Genomic DNA, 19,855 nt, shown 5'->3' on the forward strand with positions numbered 1-19,855 from the left:
TCTATACAGCTTTTTCTGCATATATTCTTTTAAAGTTATCTATAACAGATTCAAATTCACATGCAATTTCACAAATGCTGCGACAAGTCAGCTTACCATTGCTGTGCCCCCACAGCAACTAAATGAATGGAAGTAGACCAAGTGTCTTCTGATTTGACACTGATAGTCAATCCCAACAGCAAACAGTCATCCCAACAGTTCCCTATCTAGTCACTATGCATGACCATTATACAGAAGCATAATATATCTCTTCACAAGCCATCTCACTTTTAATCCTGAAGCTGCCTTTAGAAAGAGGAGGAAGACAATTCGTCTCCAACAAATGCTCTATGCCCCACCACCATGAACCTGGACTGAAACAGTAAATGGTTTCCATGTGCTGAAAGATATGATCTGCTTACTCATTCACTCAAGCTGCAAATTTATACACACTTACTTGGGAATAAGCCCCATTAAATTCAGTGGGTCTTAAATTCAATGCACACTGGATTGCACACCAGCTTTTATACTTCACCATTATTTTCTTTATTTTTGAAAAAAAATACATTTTATTTATTTATTTAAGGCATTTAGGTCTGGAACTTTCCATGAAAACTATGTCTGGGATGGCTTACAGGAAAAAAAATACAAACACCATTTTAAAAATTGAGTCAAAGACACAGAACAATACAATATTAAAACAGAAGAATAATGTACTGTAATAAAAATAGGTAGAAGTCCAGCAAAGTAACACCTATAGATTAACAGCACTACAGATTAAAAGCACAGTAGAATAAAACTATCTTCACCACACAGCATTTAAACATATGATCAATCATAAGATAGTATTATCTACATAGTTTGACTGATGCTTCATTGTAGTCCATTTCTCAACAGTATGAACAATTTTGTCGGGATTGTTCTAAAGTCTTTAGAATCTAATTCTATCTGGGCCTTGTGCTGCTGGAACTTGCATTCCAGCAACGCAAGGCCTTTTACAACAGCATGAAAGCCAAATTGCAGTCACGCACTTCCAAGCAACTGCCACAAACGACAAGAGGTGTGGGACATGGGGCAATTGCTCCTGGAGGTTCCACTGCTCACGATGAGTTGGCAAAAGAGATATGTCATGAGTGGGGAGGGCAAGGGGAGTTTTGGGGTGCGGAGGGCAAGGGTGGATCCGGAAGGCACCAGCATGTGCCAGGATCCTATCCCTTCATTTCAAACCCAATCCACCCCTTTTCTTCCCTCAATGCTGGCTACATAGCTGGCATAGGCCTGAGGAGACCCATAGGCCACCGGGAGGCCTAAGTGGAGGTAAGGGAAAAAGTAGCTTTGTTTACCTCTCTCAGACCTCCTGATCTCACCACAACCACCACCAGTGACACTGAATGCAGCATGCACCCCATTGGCAAGGTTATACTGTCACCAGTGGTGGGTGACAGTTTAAAAAAAAGGCTCTCTTTCTCAAATATGATTAGCTTTTGCTTGCTAAAAGTACATTCCACCTTTAATGCATCCTGTTAACTCTTTGCCTTAAGCACGTTTATGAAAGATTCTTTCTAGGCCGAGGGTTTCACAAAGCATAACCTTTTGAATTTCTTTGAATCCTAATTAACCATGTGCTCCCAATAATAGTCTAGTGCAGTGGTTCTCACACATTTAGCACCAGGAACCACTTTTTAGAATGAGAATCTGTCAGGACCCACCAGAAGTGATGTAATGACCGGAAGTCACATCATCAAGCAGGAAAGTTTTTAGCCATCCTAGGCTGCAATCTTACCACACAAACCCAGGAGTAAGTCCCATTTACTATCGTTGTGAAAATATACATAGTAGCTTGTTAAAAGTACAGGTCTGTAACATTTCCCCAAATGCAGTCACATACCATGGTAGCATCAAGTCTAATACATTAAAAATAAAATATAGAAATGAATGGGGACCCACCTGAAATTAGCTTGCGACCCACCTAGTGGGTCCCAACCCACAATTTGAGAAACACTGGTCTAGTGTGTCCAGCACACTTTTATTATCGAGTGCTGACAAGTCATCCTCAGAGGTCTGACAGTTTTAATCCCATATTGCAGTGATTCTCAAACTCTGTGGGAGAGTTTGAGTGCCACCAAGTGTTTGATCAAAAGGCAGGGGGGCGGGGGGAAGGCAGATATGCGATGCCCAGCATCGTGCCTTGATTGGGGCACAGGGGTGCACTGCCACTTACTGCTGCCTGCAGGAGCCTCCTGGGGGTCAGAGGAGCCCGACGCCAGCCTCAGCAGGGCTCCCCACACAGCACACAGCCCTCCAGAAGGCAATCATGACCGCTTTCTGCTTCTCGATCGCAAAACCAGAAGTGGTCGCTATTGCCTTCTGGGGGGTTCTGCATTGCATGGAGAGCCCTGCTGAGGCTGGTGCCAGGCTCCCCCGACCCCATGTGGCGGTGAGTGGCAGCGTGCCCCTGCGCCCCGATCAGAGGCGTGATGCTGGGCATTGCTTCACTGCCTTCCCCCTCCTCGCCCCTTAAGGGAGAAGAACCCAGGGCTCTCAGGCAGGGGCATTGAGACGGCCCAGTCTGAAAACCAATGCCATATTGCCTCATCCATCTTCAACCAAAGTCTAGTCAATGTGACTTCATAACCACTGCCCACAAAGCCAGATTATGAAAGGTTATTATGAATTAGCCAGATTGTATTAAAATTTGAACAGAATTTTTACATACTAAAATGAAAGAGGAGCATGAAGAAACCCACCTAAGCTACAGGGTCCAAGTTTTTGTTCTGTTCAATCCTCCCAAAATAAACATTTCAGCAGGTCCTGTCAACAGCAGTGGAATATAGGAACTTTGTAGGATTCTTCATTACATGCATCTCTTTTAAGTCTTTCATATCACAGATGATAGTAATTACAGTGGTGCCTTGCAAGACGAATGCCTCGCACACCGAAAAACTCGCAAGACGAAAGCGTTTTTGCGATTTTTTTCTGGTGACTCGCAAGACGAATTTTTCTATGCCGTGCTTCACAAGACGAAATTTTTCTATGGCCGTGCTTCGCAAGACAAATTTTTAAAATTAAAAAGTTGAAGTTTTGTGCTTGAAATTTTTGAAATCCTCTGTACAGTATGTATGCCTTTAAAGAGCACTTAATAAACACTTTGTAAACCAAATTTGACTTTGTTCTGACTTTTTTTGCCCATAGGAACACATTAATTAAATTTCAATGCATTCCTATGGGAAACCGCGCTTCACAAGACAAAATGTTCACAATACGAAACAACTCACGGAACGAATTAATTTCGTCTTGCGAGGCACCACTGTATTATTAAGAATATTTATATACCGCTTTTCAACAAAAAGTAGTTCACTAAGTGTTTTACACAGTAAGACAAATCAATATATGTTTAGCATACAACTGCATCCATTTTAACTGCATAGCATTCCTGACTGCATTTTAACTGACTGCATTCCTAGTCAGTTACTACTTAAAAATTGTATAAACAAGTCCTCATATTCTCTGCAGTTTTCCACTCTAAATGGCTATGCCATCCTAGAACACTCATATCTATTATCTTGATTTTAAGCCTTGACTCAGTTGTTATTATTATTATTATTATTATTATTATTATTATTAACAATAGTATTTTTATACCGCTTTTCAACTAAAAGTTCACAAAGCGGTTTACAAAGAAAAATCAAATAACTAAATGGCTCCAAAGAGTTCAAAAGAAGTATGCTTGGCTTTCCAAATTCTTATATCTCACCACTAGCAAAGATCCAAAGCTGCAATCTTATCCAGGAATAAGATCCATTGAAATAAATGGAACTTACTTCTGAACACTCATGCACTGAACTGTGCTCTAAGAGACCTTTCAATAAACAAAGTAGTTCACTTAAACTCTGCATTTTCCTCAGATGCTCCCTCAAAAAGCTAGAATAAATTATATAAGATGCACAGATAACATTTAAGAAAAGTGACAAAATATTTCAGGATTGATAAACCAAAGGCAGGCATAATGTCTGAATGCAAACTTCAAAAACATTAATAATTCACATGGCCCTGCAGGTAGTCCATAGTCATGCGCATCCTAAAAGGTCAATTCTGGCTGTGACTATGGTGATAACCCACAATCCAAAGTGGAATATTAATGCTTTTATTAAGACCAACTAAGAAACTAAGAAAGCAACAGTGAGCTGCCAGAGCTTTTGAGTTATACAGAACTCTTCATAAGACTAAACAAAAAGTAAAAGAAAGGGAGGGGGGCTATAGGAGGTGGCCCAACAGCCTGCAGTTAGCAAAATCTCAAAATAAAGTTTAGGTAGTTTCAGGCAAGCCTGGATCAGCTTTTGAAAGCTGTGAGAGTTTCAATACACATACACGGGGCTACTTGGATAAAAGATTCAGTGAATGGCTATGTCTCCATATTCTGGATGTCTAAAATCCACAGGTTTACTCAGTCTCTTCTGCATCATGTACTTGACAATGTGCTTCAGATTCCTAGATTATGTGCTGTTTTCTTCTTTTTTAAAACCACCATATTCTACATCTTGTTTTCCACAAAAATCACATTACTGACATCCAAATGCAACAAGCTTCCTATTCTGCCTTTCTCTCTTTTTATTCAATAAAAAGGAAAGCTTGGAGGAAAGTATAAAGCTTGAAGCTTTATACTTCACGGACAGATAGTAATGCAAACGTTGCTCCTAATGAAAGTGCCAGATTCCCCTTTTTACTAAGTAAGCACTACATCGGACTGGCATTACAGCTATGGTTGGAACAGCAATCAATATCTTACATATGCACTATATATATATATACCCAAAGGAATAGACTCTATGCCAATAAAGGTTCTGATTACTGAATAGACTCAGTCACTCAAAAGATGCTCAAGAAGTTTCAATATGGTTATGTTGGGAAGAACCACTCACTCTTCAGTATCAATTTGAAAACCTCTACTGTGGCAATGAGGCTTGCCCAGTCAACGGCCAAAAAGCTTTAGGTCCAACTGCTAAGGATGAAAAATATATCTTCCATGGAGATAGGGCAATGTTTCAGGTCCTACAGATCAAAGAGAAGCAATAGCGAAGCCTGCATTAGCCTGCAGATAATGAGACGGAAAAGTAAATAGAGGAGGATGAGGGAAACTGGCAATGACTAAGCAAGTTCCAGAGAGATGAAAAGCCCTTAATGACTTACTACCCACTCAGTGCTACAAAGATTCCACCTCCTGCTGTTCATATTCCAGTGGTAAAAAGCCCCACTCTTGACCTTGAAGGTACAATTCAACATCTCCGGAAAGCACAATAGATATTGCATGTTGCTCACTACCCATAATGAAGCTTTCAGTTACACACCAGAGAGAAAAGCCACTCTTGAACACAGGCTGCCCTAGCAGGCACACATTTACAGAGAAGAAAACATGAGCTCCACTTCTCACCTTCTCTAGCGCAAGTCCTAGCTTGCACATGCCTGGAAGGATCACAGAACTACTAAAATGTTTTTAGAACCACACAGCTACTGCGTTACCATCTCTGAAACAAGAAGCAGAGTCAGTAGAAAATCAGAGGACTACAAATACTTAAGAAACTTTTAAAATACTGAGATATTTGGGAAATGGCTATGACCATCAGGATTACTACATCAAAAACTCAAAAGAGGACATGTATTTGGTAAATGTATTTGATGCTGGCTTACCATTCTGCCATCTGCAAAATCTCTCCTGGGCAACAGAGTAAAGGAATTTACTATGTTACATTGTTATCAACAACATATACACTGAAGATTTCAAAACCTTTAGAAGAAAAAAAGGTGCCTCCTCCCAAGTTTTTAGTATGAATATTTAGCACTGCCAAATCACGTCATTTTCTTAAACAGTTATTTTGTGTTTCTTTCAGCAATAAGGTGCACAATACAAAACTCAAAAATATATAAAGCAGGAGTCCTATTTGGTTTTCCTAGTCACTTCACATTCACTATTCATTGGCAAGGCTTCACATAAATCCACATGACCCGAGAGCAGCAATTTGACCAGGGATACACTGGAGAAGAAAACAGCCAGGGAGAGACGGTGTCAGGAGTCAATATAGTTTCTGTGTGCAATATGTATTTTATTTGAAATTAAGTTATCAGGTTTCAATGAAATATGTGAGAGACTGGGAAATCATGCTAAAAAATGCAATACTGTATCTCCTCAAGAAAAGAAAAGCAGAGGGGTTGATTCCCTGAGGAAAATGTCAATGTATGGCCAAAACAGATGTGGAAAAGGTAAAAGAACAGACACATCTGAAGCACAGAGTATGGATATTTGTCTCCTGACCTAACAGAGCCTCAGGATGGGTAATGGGACTTTGAGATAAAGATTAAATACTTAGTACACAATACATTCTTATTAACATATCACAAATTTAATTAAACAGATGCCAAAGATATCTGGTTTTGGCACATTTCCAATGGAAGACTGCTCTGCTTGCAGAAGCACAGAAGTAGGGTCACAGCCGACACAGCAGGTCACAAAATCTGACACCCAAGGAAAAAATGCAATTATAATATATGGAGATTAAAGAAGAAAAACTCTGGCCAAACAAAAACAAGCTTTGCAGAATCCAAGTGCTGGATAAGAAGCAGAGAAGCATTTTTAAATTGCTTTCAGAAGGTTCACATAACCTCCTGTCTCCCGACTAAGGAAATATATACACTGCCAACATAAAAAGTGGTAGTTGTCAAATGAACAGATGTTGCGCTGTGGTTGCTATTTTTTTCCTACTAGAGCTTATGAGCAATAGCCAGCCACCATATGGTTTTTTAACACTGCTGTTCAAGGCTACCAATGTTTATTTCAATATACACTGCACAAGAAAGAGGGACAACAGAGAGTGGGAGACTTAGGGCCAAGTCCTAACCAATTTTCCAGCACTTGACGCAGCCACAGTGCAGCCCTGAGATAAGGGAACAAAGATTCCCTTACCTTGAGGTGGTCTCTGTGACCGCCCCCATCCCAGTGAAGGATGCAGCGCATGCCTCATTGGCACAGCTGCAGGAGTGATGGAAAGCTACCCAGAAGAAAGCAACAAGTTTTATTTCAACCAAATTTCTATCAGTTTTTCCTAAACAGGTGTCCTACCTCCCATATCTGGGGGTATTATGTTCCCAAGCCCCCCTCCCCCACAGATACCAAAACCGTGGATAAAAGTGAGCCCTATATTTACTGTGGTGCCAAATACAGGCGCACCCCCACCCCATATCCAGAGATCCGGTATCTGCTGTTTCACTCATCTGTGTATCTGGGGGACCTCCAGCACCTCCCCAGGTGCCTATTACCATACTTTTATTTTTTCTTTAGAAGCGATTGAAGCAAGGGTGCTGTTAACAAACAAACATTCTTGCTTACAGCCTGCATGCTAGAGGAAGACTAAATGAACATTAATGGGAAACAGGACAGTTCCTGCATCCAGTTAGTCATTCAGTTGGAGGTCTGGGCAGGAGGTCTGGTCTAGAGGGTAGAGCCTCCATTTGCCTGAAGATAACATCCGAAGGATGCCAGTTCGAGGCCACCGGCACCGTGCAACCTTGAAGCAGCTGACAAGCTGAGCTGGGTTATTCCATCTGCTCTGAGCGTGGGAGGATGGAGGCCAGAATGTGAAACCAGATCAAGAAAGTAACCCCTGAATGTTGTGGTTCTTGTAAGATAGAACATTCTTTCAAATTGTAAAAATCCCTACAGGGATTTAATAAGCCTGTCTATGTAAACCGCCTTGAATAAAGTCTTGAATAAAGACCAAGAAAGGCGGTATATAAATAACTGTATTATTATTATTATTATTATTATTATTATTCAGTTAGTCTCCTTCTAGTTCTGGCTGTCTCCCTCTTCCAGCATTCCAACTCCTTCTTCCATAGCTGCTTCTAATGTTCCTATTCTGGCACTCTATAACAGACTTCAGAGGACGAGGCCACAGTTTGGCACCACATTAAAGGAAAATAGATAAGTAATGGGTGTGGGGAGTGGTAAGTGAATCCATGGCTTCTAAACAGTGAAAGTTGCAAGTGCGATTAAACCAGAAATTGAATTTCCGGTTTCATCACACTTGCAACTTTTAGTGTTTAGAAGCTGCGGGGAGCCCTGCAAGCACTCCACAGAGCCCCCCACACCCCTTGGACCCTAGGAGCACGTATGTTTTGTTAAAAAATAGCACCACCTCCCCACGCAGAGGCACGATCCTGGGGATCGCTTTACTGCTTCCCCCAGCCCGGTCTCTTAAAGGGAACAAGGCATCATTACATGAGCTGGTGGGTCACGACCCACCAGTTTGAGAACCACTGCTCCATGGTCTGACCTCAGCATAATCAGTCTGACCTCAGCATCCACGGGGGTTCCAGTCCCTGAACTGCAGATGCTGAAACCCATGGATAACAAAATCCACAGGCATAGAATCCTGTCAAATAAAAATCTTATTTATTTATTTATATCTTGTGCCCAGGGTAGCTATAAATTATATATCCCAAGTCAAAGTTTAAGACTACTGTTTCAAAATAATTTGATATCTTTTTCTTAAGAGGCAGATATAAGATTACCTACTCTACCTCAAATTATCATCACCTTAATAACAAGAAACTCAATTTACAGACTGTCAAGTTATAAACAAGTTTCAGAACGACTTCCACACAAATCTAATGCCAGAAGTCACAGAGGGTAATACTTTTATTAGAACCAACTAAAATGTCACAGAGCAGTGAGTAAGCTTTCAAGTTCTCCAGAATTCTTCTCCAGGCTAGATAAATTAAAAGTTAGTTCACTACTGTGAGATATTTTGTTTGGTCCTAAACTCCTAATGAAAGCATTTTCTTGCTGTGAATGGGCTACCTATGATTTCAGCGTACAAATCTAAGTTCTTCCTACTATGCTGGCATAAACCTTGGCTCTAGCTGACAGGGATAAGATGCAAAAGAGCAAGGAAGGAGGGAGTTGGTGAAGAAGTATAGCACAAGTGGGTAGGGGGAGGCTATGAGAAATAGCCGCCTTGGGTGCCCTTCAGGGGGGGGGAAGGCGGACTACAAATCGAATAAATAAATAAAATAAATTCCCACTTTCCTTTCTGCAAACCCCTAGTGCTGCCCTTTCCCTGCCATATAAATCTGGACAAGTCATCCCCACTTTGGAGCCCCCATGTAAAAATATCACAGGGAAACCTGTACTGTGAGGAAGGAAGGAAGGTCAGGCTGTAATTAGTAACAAAGATTCATAACTTCCCACAATCACCCTTTGGAAAGCAGAGATTTCTGTCCATAGTTCTAATGCTGAAAGGGTCAGAAAACCTATCTATTCCTGTTGGTTTTTGGAGAGACCGCATGCCATACAGACTCCAGTAAGCTCTATTAGATCATAAGAACAACATAGCCCCCTCGGATACATTCACCTTATGGTGGAGACACATTTTCCACCTTTTCCCATAAAGGAAAGACTTAATTCTCTCTCGGCAGGTTACAAGACTACAGGGAGGAAAAAGTTGTTAAAATAAAACCACGACAGCCAGAGTTTTGCTTCCTATCTATTTTAGAAATCAATACAAGTAAATGTGGCTCAATTTAAATGTTCTGACTTTGGTAGCAACTTGTCAGGAAAAATCCAACACATTTGAGACCCTTACATTTTAATGAAGTCCTTGCTACCAGCGCTATGAGATTTAATTCCACATTCAAAGAGTAATTCCTTCTCTCTGTGTTAAAAAAGATTCTTTAAATAAATAATAGATCAAAGAAGTGTCATTCTGAAAGCACACATACACCATGGATATAGGCTAGAAAGAATAACCCTCTGTGACATTAAAGGATTCTGGGCAAAGAGGGTGGTGAATATTTAATCATATTATTTAGATTTATCAATGGATTTTCTTAAAATGTAGAGGTTCCCCCAACCATCAGCCCTACTAAAAATCCTCTCTCTAAGAGGTTTCAGGCTCTTTGTTCCTCAGGTCAAACACATTGCTAAATTCACCAGCAGTAATCTTAGAAAGTATTTCAATTTATGCAGCCTGGAACCTATGCTGTAGTATTCTTAAAATTAAACTCTAGATATGTTCACTCAGAAGTAAATCCCGCTGTGTTCAATGGGATATGTGTTTTGAGAAGTGTGTGCATGTAGGAAAATTACAGTCCTCGACCACTGTTCTACAACAGCACTTTTCAACTACCAACTAGTGGAATTTCAATAGTATGGCAGTGGTACTTGGTTCACTGCCACAGTACCACATGGCACTGCCCCATCTGGCCTGACCCCATTGGAAATGGAGGTGGCTGGGGCAGTAGTGGGGAAGATATAGCTATCTAGCTGCCTAACCTTTTAAATACTGCACAGATTGAAGAACAGAGTGAAATCCCAACTGCGGTGGAAGCCGCTTGCTCCTATGCACAACTGTTGTCTCTCATGGCAGTGGTGGTTCTTGCTAAAGTGGTACCTGCAAAAGTTGCTCTTTGGGAAAATGGAACTTGCACACTAAAAAAAGCTGATAACCCTGTTTTCACAAGCGCTAGCAAACTGAAAATACTAACTGGTGTTACAGAAATTCAGGATCAGTAACCTCGCACCTAGATTATACAATGGGCCCTCCTTATCTGCCAGCTTGGCATCCACAGATTTGACTCAACATGAATCCCAAACCCATGCTAGAGGGCGTCACAGGACCTTCTGGACACAACCAGAAGTGCCTTCTAGCCACATCCAGGAGGTCTTCTAAGGCACGGGGAGGTTGCATATTGCCTCCCCACACCTCAGATAGTCTCCTGACGTCTCAAAAAGGCACTTCTGGTTTGCTGGCAGACACCCCACCACCACCATGGATTTTACTATCTGCAGAATGGTTCACACATGGGGGCCTGGAATGGATCCCCACAGATACCGATGGCCCACTGTAATCCAAATTAAGAATGCAAGATTGTTTACTTTAAAAACAAATATGCCAACTCTGCCAATCCTCAGTTAATCTGATCTAACAAAAGCGCATCTAAGAAGCCAAAATTATAAGAGCCAGGGTGGTGTAGTGGTTTGGGAGGTGGACTCAGACCTGGAAGATCCAGGTTCAAATCCCCCCAACCATGAAGCTTCCTAGGTGACCTTGGGCCAGTCATTTTCTCTCAGCCTCACCTACCTCACAGGATTGTTGCGGGGGGGAAAAGGAGGGGAGCAGCTGTGTACACCACCCTGAGCTCTTTGGAGGAAGGAATTATAAAAATGTGATAAAGTAATTCTTATGTCCTATTCCAGTCCTTCATCCCAGTCTCCATATAATTATTTTCACTTTAATTTAAAGAAGGCTCAATGCAATTCCCAAATCAAAATTTGCACAACTATAAGCCCATCCAATTTCATAACAAAATAGTTTCAAGTTGTATCCCCACTCACACCAACACACTGCAATGTTACAGGGGAACATATGCAGGCATTCTCTACTAGAATATTTCTGAACACATTTGATCATGTTAATTTGGAACATCAACAAATAAAAACATCCGGAATAAAATGAGATAAACATTTCAGAAATCAAATTAAGATATAAAAAATAAAGTTAATGTCCCATCTTACATAAGCATTTGCATCCATGCATCTGCCTGCAACTTACTAAAGTATAGGAATACCTTGCATTTTCATCCTGTTAGGGACCAGAGCATGACTGAAAGTCAAAAATAGATGAATGTCAAAGCATAGCCTTATTTAGCTTGCAAATTTATTTTGGCCAGTGAAAAGCATAAATAAATATAAATATAACACATGCAATTTATTTTGGCCAGTGAAAAGCATAAATAAATATATATAAAACACACGCAAATGCATGCAGAACCTAAACAAAATGAAATAAAAGAAAAATAAACATAAGAACATCAACAAACATCATGGAAGTTTGGATGAAATCTGACAAAAGAGGAAAGCACATGGACATCAAGTGAAAAGTCAAGTGGATGAAAGTCAAGGTATGTCTGTAATATCATTTTTTTTGAAATGCTGCACAGGATTAATAATCCAACAGACCAATACTATCCAATCTCCACCAAACTGATGCAGCAGGAATACTAGTGGGCTCCTTGAGATAAGGGGACATCCATCCCCTTGCCCCAGCCGCAGCAATGGGTCTACTCAGACCTGCACCTATTACATTGCTGGCGCAAGTTCCAGTGAATCAACGCTGGTGGATCTGGCCTAGGAAGTGAGAAAGGATACAGCATGTACTGCTGCCACCAATCCTGCCCTCTCCCAGGCCCAATCCGCCCCCCATGCCATTATATCCCCTTTAAATCAGAAGGATCCATTAAAGGAAAAAAGTTGTTTAACAATAGCCTCTTTAATCTGCGAAAGAATAGCCAGCAGACAATTCATCAATCATTCTCTCTCCAGGCACTTAGAGCAGTTTCACTCCAGGCAAGGGACCCCTTCCTTCCATGCAAAGGGAAGCGATTATCACCTCTTCTTGCTGCCTGCCAGGTGAAAGGGGGGTTGCTGCCTTAGAATGAAGACTTTCTAAGAGTCTGGAGAGAGAATGATTTATTGATGTCTGCCTGATGCCTCTGTCCTGTATTACAAAGGTCAACAAGGCTGTTTTTAAATTGATGAGCAAAGGGGCATTGTTTTTTAAATGGATTTCAGAACCCTCCAGGATAACCAGACTCAACCTGTAATCCACTGAAAACCAGGCTAGCAGCTTAGATATGCAAAACAGGCAATGACCTGTGCATTTGTAGACTGAGATCACATTGATATGATCAGTATTCTAACAAAACATTCAGCCATTGATTCCATGATAATGACAATTCAGTTTACAAAGCAATACCAAGAAACAGTAAAACCAGCCTACCATCCTGAAGAGTTAAGTTTGCTTTTTATCTTCTTTCATGACAGAAATGTTACAGGTAATACAGATTCACTACAGATCTGAGCATAAACATGTCATCAGTCTGCTTTCTTATCTGTAAAATGGAAATTAAAAAAGCTCTCTCTCAGGGTTATCAGAAAGATGAAAGGATCTTTTATAAATAGAAATGAGTTTTATAAATGCTGATGAATTTTAAAACAGAACATTAAATGCAGTTCTTAGAAAGCTGCAAAATGACAATGACTGCTTGCTCCAATACAGTCCATAGTGAACATATTTCATATTTTATGCTTCTTACACAGAATAGTGGGAGTACAAATTTGTTATTAGTAAGTCACTTGGTTGCCATTAGTGGCTGAAATTGCCCACAGGTAAGCAAATACTGATTCAAAGCCTAATTTGCACATTCTCCTGCATTACTATAGACCAGGGGTGTCCAAAGTTTTTGGCAGGAGGGCCACATGGTCTCTCTGACACTGTGTCAGGGGCTGGGGGAAAAAAAGAATTAATTTACATTTTAAATTTGAATAAATTTACATAAGTTTACATAAATGAATATATTAAAGATGAACTTACATGAATGAATGAAGGTCTTGCAATAGCTCAAGGGCTATAAAAGACCTTGCACAAAGCAAGGCTGACCTTTCCTTTGCTGCCGCTACTGTATCACAGATGTGAAACAGCAAGCAGTGGAGGGAACCCTCATCCCACAGCTCACGCGAGAGGTCAAACGGTCACCCTCATGCTGAGAGCAGTTGTGTGGGGCCAGTGTGGGCTCCAACAAATCTCTGGAGGGCCAGAGGCTCATTGGAGATTGGAGGCTCCCTGAGGGCCGCATTGAGAGGCCTTGAGGGCTGCAAGTGGCCCCAGGGCCAGGGTTTGGGCACCCCTGCTATAGACTTTACAAAAAGTTAAGTACCAACTTGCATTAATTATTGAGCCAAAATCTTCTCCTTTGAGCTTGTGTTTTTGTATCATTTTTACACTCCTGGATTAAGACCCAATGAATTAAGATAACAACTTAGTCTACAGACTGTTAATGCTCCTCAAGCGTGTCTTGTCTCTCTGAAAAACATTATCTCATACTATCATACTATTTACCTTTTCTTTGCCCTGAGGTTGCATCAAAGAAATGGTGTACACTGATTGGCTGTTTGCATTTGCTGCAAAAAAAAACAGCTGTCTAAAAATAAAGCAAGCCTGGAAACTGTAGTGGTATGGAGCTTCAGGGCTATGGCAAGACTGCTTTACTCAATGAATAAAAAAGGTATCTGACTAATGCTCAGAAGCTGATATGTTCATGGGCTGAGTTCTGAAGGCCAGAACAAGTCCCAACCTAAGTTCTAGCAGTTCTTACCCACATTAACAAAAAGGGATATGAGTGTCCAACTGCAAGGTCTTGCATAATTGCTTTTGGGCAAAAAAAAAAAAAATCACTATTCAGTATTTGGTTGGTTAGTATGTATGAATGAGAGCCAGCAACTGAAGTCTCCTATGCAACTGTGGTCACAATTTTTATATATGTTACTTTGTGCTCCACCTTGAACAGTGCACCAAGATTTTTTTTTTAATTTACCCTAAGAGTTTTCCCCCCTTTGTTTATTGTTAGATGGATTTTTAAATTTAAATTGGATTTTTAATCAATATTGTACTTTTCTTTAAAGTTACTTGAATAAAATTAAATCTGAATATGTATGTCTATCTACATGTACTGTGTCTTAAAAGTAAATCAGTTGCCCTCTCCAACACAATTAATTAAATAAAGCCTGCTTTGCTATGTAAACAAAGAACTATGGGCAAATCTTTTTAAGGTAGTACATTCTAAATATGGTCCTATGTAGGTTATACTAGAATCTAGATATAATCAACAATATATGGGGCCAGAAAATAGCAATTTATCTAAACTGGGATCTAATATCCAAGAGATGTCAACTGAATATCAGTAGAAAAATCACCTTCTGTACCCATCTTGCACATACAGTACTTATTTTTATGATCGAGAACTACCAGAGCTTGGTTGCTTGCATATTCTCTCATGAAAATGAACTGCTCTGTCTGTGAACTATCAGCTTAGGCTTCTCAAAGGTTTGGGTCGCCTAGCTAACCCTAAATGAATATAAACATTGGCTCCAATGATACTTCAAGAACATTCTCAACAGGAGAAACAATATTTGCAATATTTGTAGCTACATGGCCTGCCTGCCCCCCCCCTCTCTCTGCTGGGCTCCCAGAAGAGTAACCCAGGCCAGCAGCCCCACTGAGAGCAGACCCATCCAGCAAGAGGAAAAAGGTGCATGATGATGAATAAGGGTGGGGGAGAAGAAGAAAGTGATATACGCGTATTTATAATGTCACTGAGCTTAGCGGGCTGGGCCAAACTGTGTTGGTGGGTCAGATGAGGCAAGTGGTCATAGTTTGGGGATCCATGGCCTACAGTGTGCAAGTGTCCCATTAATAAAAATCTGTAAGAGTTCTGAAATCTTTTAACAGAAATGTTAACAGAGAAAATATGGAACAATATGGATATGGGAACATGTTTAGATTTAAAAATAAATCTCACCTGCTGAACTATTACAGCAATAGTAACAAAAATAACAGGTTTCATGGATTTACCAAAATCAGTTGAATAAATAACACCTGCAGAGGCAATGGCAGCACCAGTTCACTCACCTCTTCCTCTAACCACTTTAAGCCATTTCTGCCCAACATTGCACATATGCAACAGGGATCAAAGGTGTACACCTATGGGCTGGGCAGAAATGGGTTAAGCTCCCTTGCACAGCACAGTTGCATCATACAATTACTTCTCCTAAGCACTTACACATTAGCTTCAATGGCAGCTTCTGCAAGCCTTGGTCACAGTACTAAAGCAGGATTCAGAGTACGCCCTTGCAAGCTCTAGGAGCCAAACAATGACCAAGGCCTCATTACTACTACCAGGACAGTGCTCAAGATCTCCTGGTACCTAAGGAGATCACCCCACATGGTGATGTGCAGGTTCTGCTCATCACACTCTCTGGACAGGAAAAGGAAGAGGGAGACAGAGTGAAGGAAGACATGTGAAGAAGAGGTAAGTGGTGAGTCAGAGTCAAGACACTCTTAGCCCAGCACTCACCTCTTCTGGACATGTCCATCTCCACCTCCCTCCCCCTTTTCCAATATAATGAGTGGGAGAAAGAGCTGGGTGGAGAGAGGTCAGTGCACCCATCAATCTGCTGCCACAAAGCAACCTCCTCAGTCACCTTCATGAATAGGCTAGCCCTGACTACTGCATAGTATAAGATAAGATAAGGCTCTTAGACAGTTGGAAATCTAAGAACACATTTAAAATCCGATTACATTCTTCATCATTTTGGTTAATTAACATTCACAGTATGCTATAAAAAACAAGTTCCACAGAACTGCTATTAAATTTTTCCTTATGTGTAGATAAATTCTGCTTTCTAGAACAAATGAGGAGTTACTCTAGCAGTTGACATCACTGACAAGGTATGCACACCCCACTGAATTTGTCTTTAAGGTTTCCATTGGATGTTCTGATTGGCTTTTTGGAAAATTCATCTTTCTGGAAAAGTTCAAATACAACAAATGATTTTCCACATATTCTATAACGCCTAACAAACAGTTCTACATGTTGATAGCTGCCGTCATTTAAAAAGAAACATATTTTATGCAAGATCACATGTAGTCTAGAACAGAGATTCCCCACTTCTTCAGATCTTTCTATTTCATAAAATGCAATCAGCTCAATATTGTTTGATTAAACCACTTGCTCTAAAGCTTCTCAACAATGCAAATTGATGTAAGACATAAATGCATTTATTATTTTCTGTTCATATTGTTCCTCCCACTGAGTTTTAAGACCTTACTATTTTTATTTACCTAAAAGATGTTTCTTTTAAAGAAACACATTATTTAACTTATCTTTTAACCCTATTCATGATTTGTTTACTGGCATGACCTACAGCTAATGTTCAAAGCCAAAGGAAATTAAGCAACTGAAAAGGTCCAGGGCTGTGCTAAAGGACACTGTGCAGACCCCCAGTATTCACTATAAACAAACAGTTAACATATGAATCTCCATTCCTCCTAAATAAAATCTTTTGTCACAGATTATTACCCGGTCTTTCATCCGCCAACTCTGAGCCAGTGACTTGGACCCCTCAATTTTCTCACAGTGCCTCTTCTTCATGAAGGCCAAGGGCAGATTCCAGTCAGTCATGTCTGACTCATCTTCCTCCCCAAGCCCCAGGAGGGGTGACTGCAGCATATCGGACTCCATCAGAAGAGAAAGAACCAAGATAACAAATGATCAGAAATTTCCGCTCCAGCACAAGGTGTGGAGAAAAGTACTTGGGAGGACAAAGGAATTGAGCAATTTCTGTTCAAAATGAAGTTCTATGGGAAGAAGCCTTGCTCCAAATGGATTTGCCAGCGCTATGTTCCAGAGTGTGTGGCAATGTTGTCTGCTCAGCAGCTGAGGGGTTCCTATTCAGGGTAGGTAAGCTTGAGAAATAATGTGATACCTGTACAACAAGCAGCTATTAGTGCCTGGCAGTAAAGGGATTCTTACTCTCCACATGAACCTATGGGTCACAATGTGCACGTGGACCCTTTTTTCTTCAGGAATAGGTTACATGTGAACTGTATCTCAGTGTTAGGGATCAACAGTGTGACTAGTTCTTTCCTGAAATGGGCTTACACACAATTTGTGAAGATTTGTTCCAAATAAAGATGGGCCCAGAAGTCTGTTTCAGGCAGGACAACGTGGCTTGCAATTCACAGCAGAGGCCCAAGTCAAAGTCACAAGAGCGGGCAGAGTCTAAATTACAAGGATCTCATAGGGCCCGGACTGGCACTTCCATTCAGGGTGATGAAGCTGGTGCCTTGACCCAGGGACGGGACCCAGGGCGATGCAACTCGGAAGTTTCTACTCAGGGTGTAAAGTCGGAGCAGGAGCCTCTTAGGAGCAGTGCGAGGGAGGGAGCTCCTGGGGGCTGCTGTGCCCTGGTTCAGACAAGGCTGCCTAGAGAGTGTCGGTAGAAGGACACGAAGCTCCAAGGAGGGGGGGCTGCTCCGGGTCCACTCTCAGCGCCGGAGCCCCTTCGCGGTGGAGCCACGAGAGGCGCAGGCTCACGGCGTGGTCCCCGTCCAAGGCAGGGCTGCGAGGAGGGCAGGGACCCTTCTTCAGACCAGGCAGCGGCCGCGGGCGCCCAGGAGCGGCTCTCCTGCCGCAGCGCAGTTCACCCACCTAGTCCGCCCTCGGGGCCCCTCCTAGGCCTGCCCCCGAGAGCCTGCGGTGGCCGGAGGGACGGAGGGGGCACGTCCTACCCCCGCGGGGCCGCTTGCTCTCTGCCCGGCTGCTGCGAAGGGACGCCGCTCCGGCCCATCGCGCCCCCCGCCTCGGGCGGCTGGTGGCTCCTCGAAGCGCTCCAAGGGCGCCGGCCTCGGGCGGGGCAGCGGAGGGGAGACGTCCCGGGTTGCCGGAGAGCCCAACTCCCCTCACCAGCACACCAAGGAGGCGGCCATATTGCCAAAGCCCCACAGTGCATCGCGGCAACGGGCCCTCGGCCGGCTCAAGCCGCATCAAACGCGTTCCGTAAAGCAGAGGGAGGCGGGGTGAGGCTGCGCTGCGTTGCCTTAGCAACCGCCTAGAACGCCTCGCGCCATCAAGATGCAGTTCCCTCTTTCCTCATCCCCCCCCCCCGCAGCAGGTAGCACTGCAGTGCTGGGCGTTCGGGAGCCTGCCGGTCCCCGCTCAGCCTAATCCTATCCACACTTTCCTGGGAGTAAGCCCAATCCTAAGCATGTCTACTCAGAAGTAAGTCCCATTAAAGTCAATGGGGCTTACTCCCAGGAAAGTGTGGGTAGGATTGGGCTGTGAGGATGCAGAATTGTAGTCAATAGTGCTCTCCGTTCATTTATTCCTTTCGAAAATTCACATCCCTTTCTCAGCATAAACCACTGCTGTATCCCAAACTGTGGGTCACGACCTGATTTTTGGTGGGTCCCCTAGCAGCCCAGCAGAGCCTCCAAAGAAAATACAGCTGTGGGAAGGATCAGATAACTAATTGTCTGGAGCCCTGCAAAGAGCTCTTGCAGTTTCAAGCAAGAGTCCCTATAGGGAGATATAAATGTTGGAGCATCTTTTTTTCTGAGTATAGTTGCATGTAAATAAGTAAAAATATTGTTTCTTTCAAGTTTTTTTTGTCTTGCAAACCTAGGTGGGTCCCAAGAGAGTGTCATTTGAAAAAGTGGGTCTCAGTGCTAAAAAGTTTGGGAACCGCGTTTCTAACATATACACCGAGACAGGATCTCTAAATCCTAGCTGCAGGTTTGCCCCACTAAGCACACTCAGGGCCCAATCCAATTCAGCTTTCCAGCACCAGTGCAGCCACAATGCAACCCCGAGGTAAGAGAACAAATGTTCCCAAACCTTAAGAAGGCCTCTGCCTCCCCACCACAGGATGCAGTGCACACCCCACTGACACAGCTGCACCAGCAGTGGAAAATTGGATGGGATTTTGCCCTCACTCTCTGACCTCAACCCGTTACATTACTGATTTATTATGAAGAATTTCCTGGGAACCTAGCCTGCCCCTTCACCTTCTTCTTCCAAACATACATACAAGCTGATGCCTAATGTGTGGCGGTTCCAGCACTGCAGAGGTGCACAGATTCCCAAGGACAACCATGATAGTAAAGGCTCCACGTGATCAGTAGTGTGCCTAGAGAAAACTTGGTAACTAGCTAGTATGCTGTAGGGGTCCAATGTTGAGCTAAGACCAGGGAGAGTTAGGTTCAAATGCCCACTAAGCATGGTGCTTGTTGGATGATCTTAGATCCATCTCCAATAGGAGCAGAATGGGGACTGTGTATATTCTGAGCTCTTTGGGAAAAGGGTGGGATAAAACTACCAGCAGGACAGAGGCGTAGCTAGGTCATTTGACACCCGGGGCCCATAAATTTTTGTCACCCCATATGACTTACTTTATTAATCATTATTAATTAATTATTAATTATATTGT

The 19,855-nt window shown here is 42.3% G+C and overlaps 1 protein-coding gene across 5 annotated transcripts in view; it reads right to left on the reverse strand.

Annotated features, from left to right (window-relative positions):
• The window catches only part of RPTOR (regulatory associated protein of MTOR complex 1), a 434,461-nt gene extending 416,137 nt beyond the window's left edge, over window positions 1-18,324 (reverse strand). For 4 of the 5 annotated variants that reach the window (XM_066615740.1, XM_066615739.1, XM_066615738.1 and 1 more), the window contains exon 1: window positions 16,948-18,324. In XM_066615740.1, coding sequence (XP_066471837.1) covers window positions 16,948-17,109 — 162 coding nt within the window. In that variant the 5' untranslated portion in view covers window positions 17,110-18,324. Of the gene's footprint in view, window positions 1-11,598; window positions 11,635-16,947 lie in introns of those variants that run through there. The other variant, XM_066615741.1, reaches the window with a different exon arrangement.
• Between the last annotated feature and the right edge of the window lie 1,531 nt (window positions 18,325-19,855).

This window comes from Tiliqua scincoides, chromosome 2, assembly GCF_035046505.1.
Source record: "Tiliqua scincoides isolate rTilSci1 chromosome 2, rTilSci1.hap2, whole genome shotgun sequence".
In the NCBI taxonomy this organism is placed as follows: Eukaryota; Metazoa; Chordata; class Lepidosauria; order Squamata; family Scincidae; genus Tiliqua; species Tiliqua scincoides.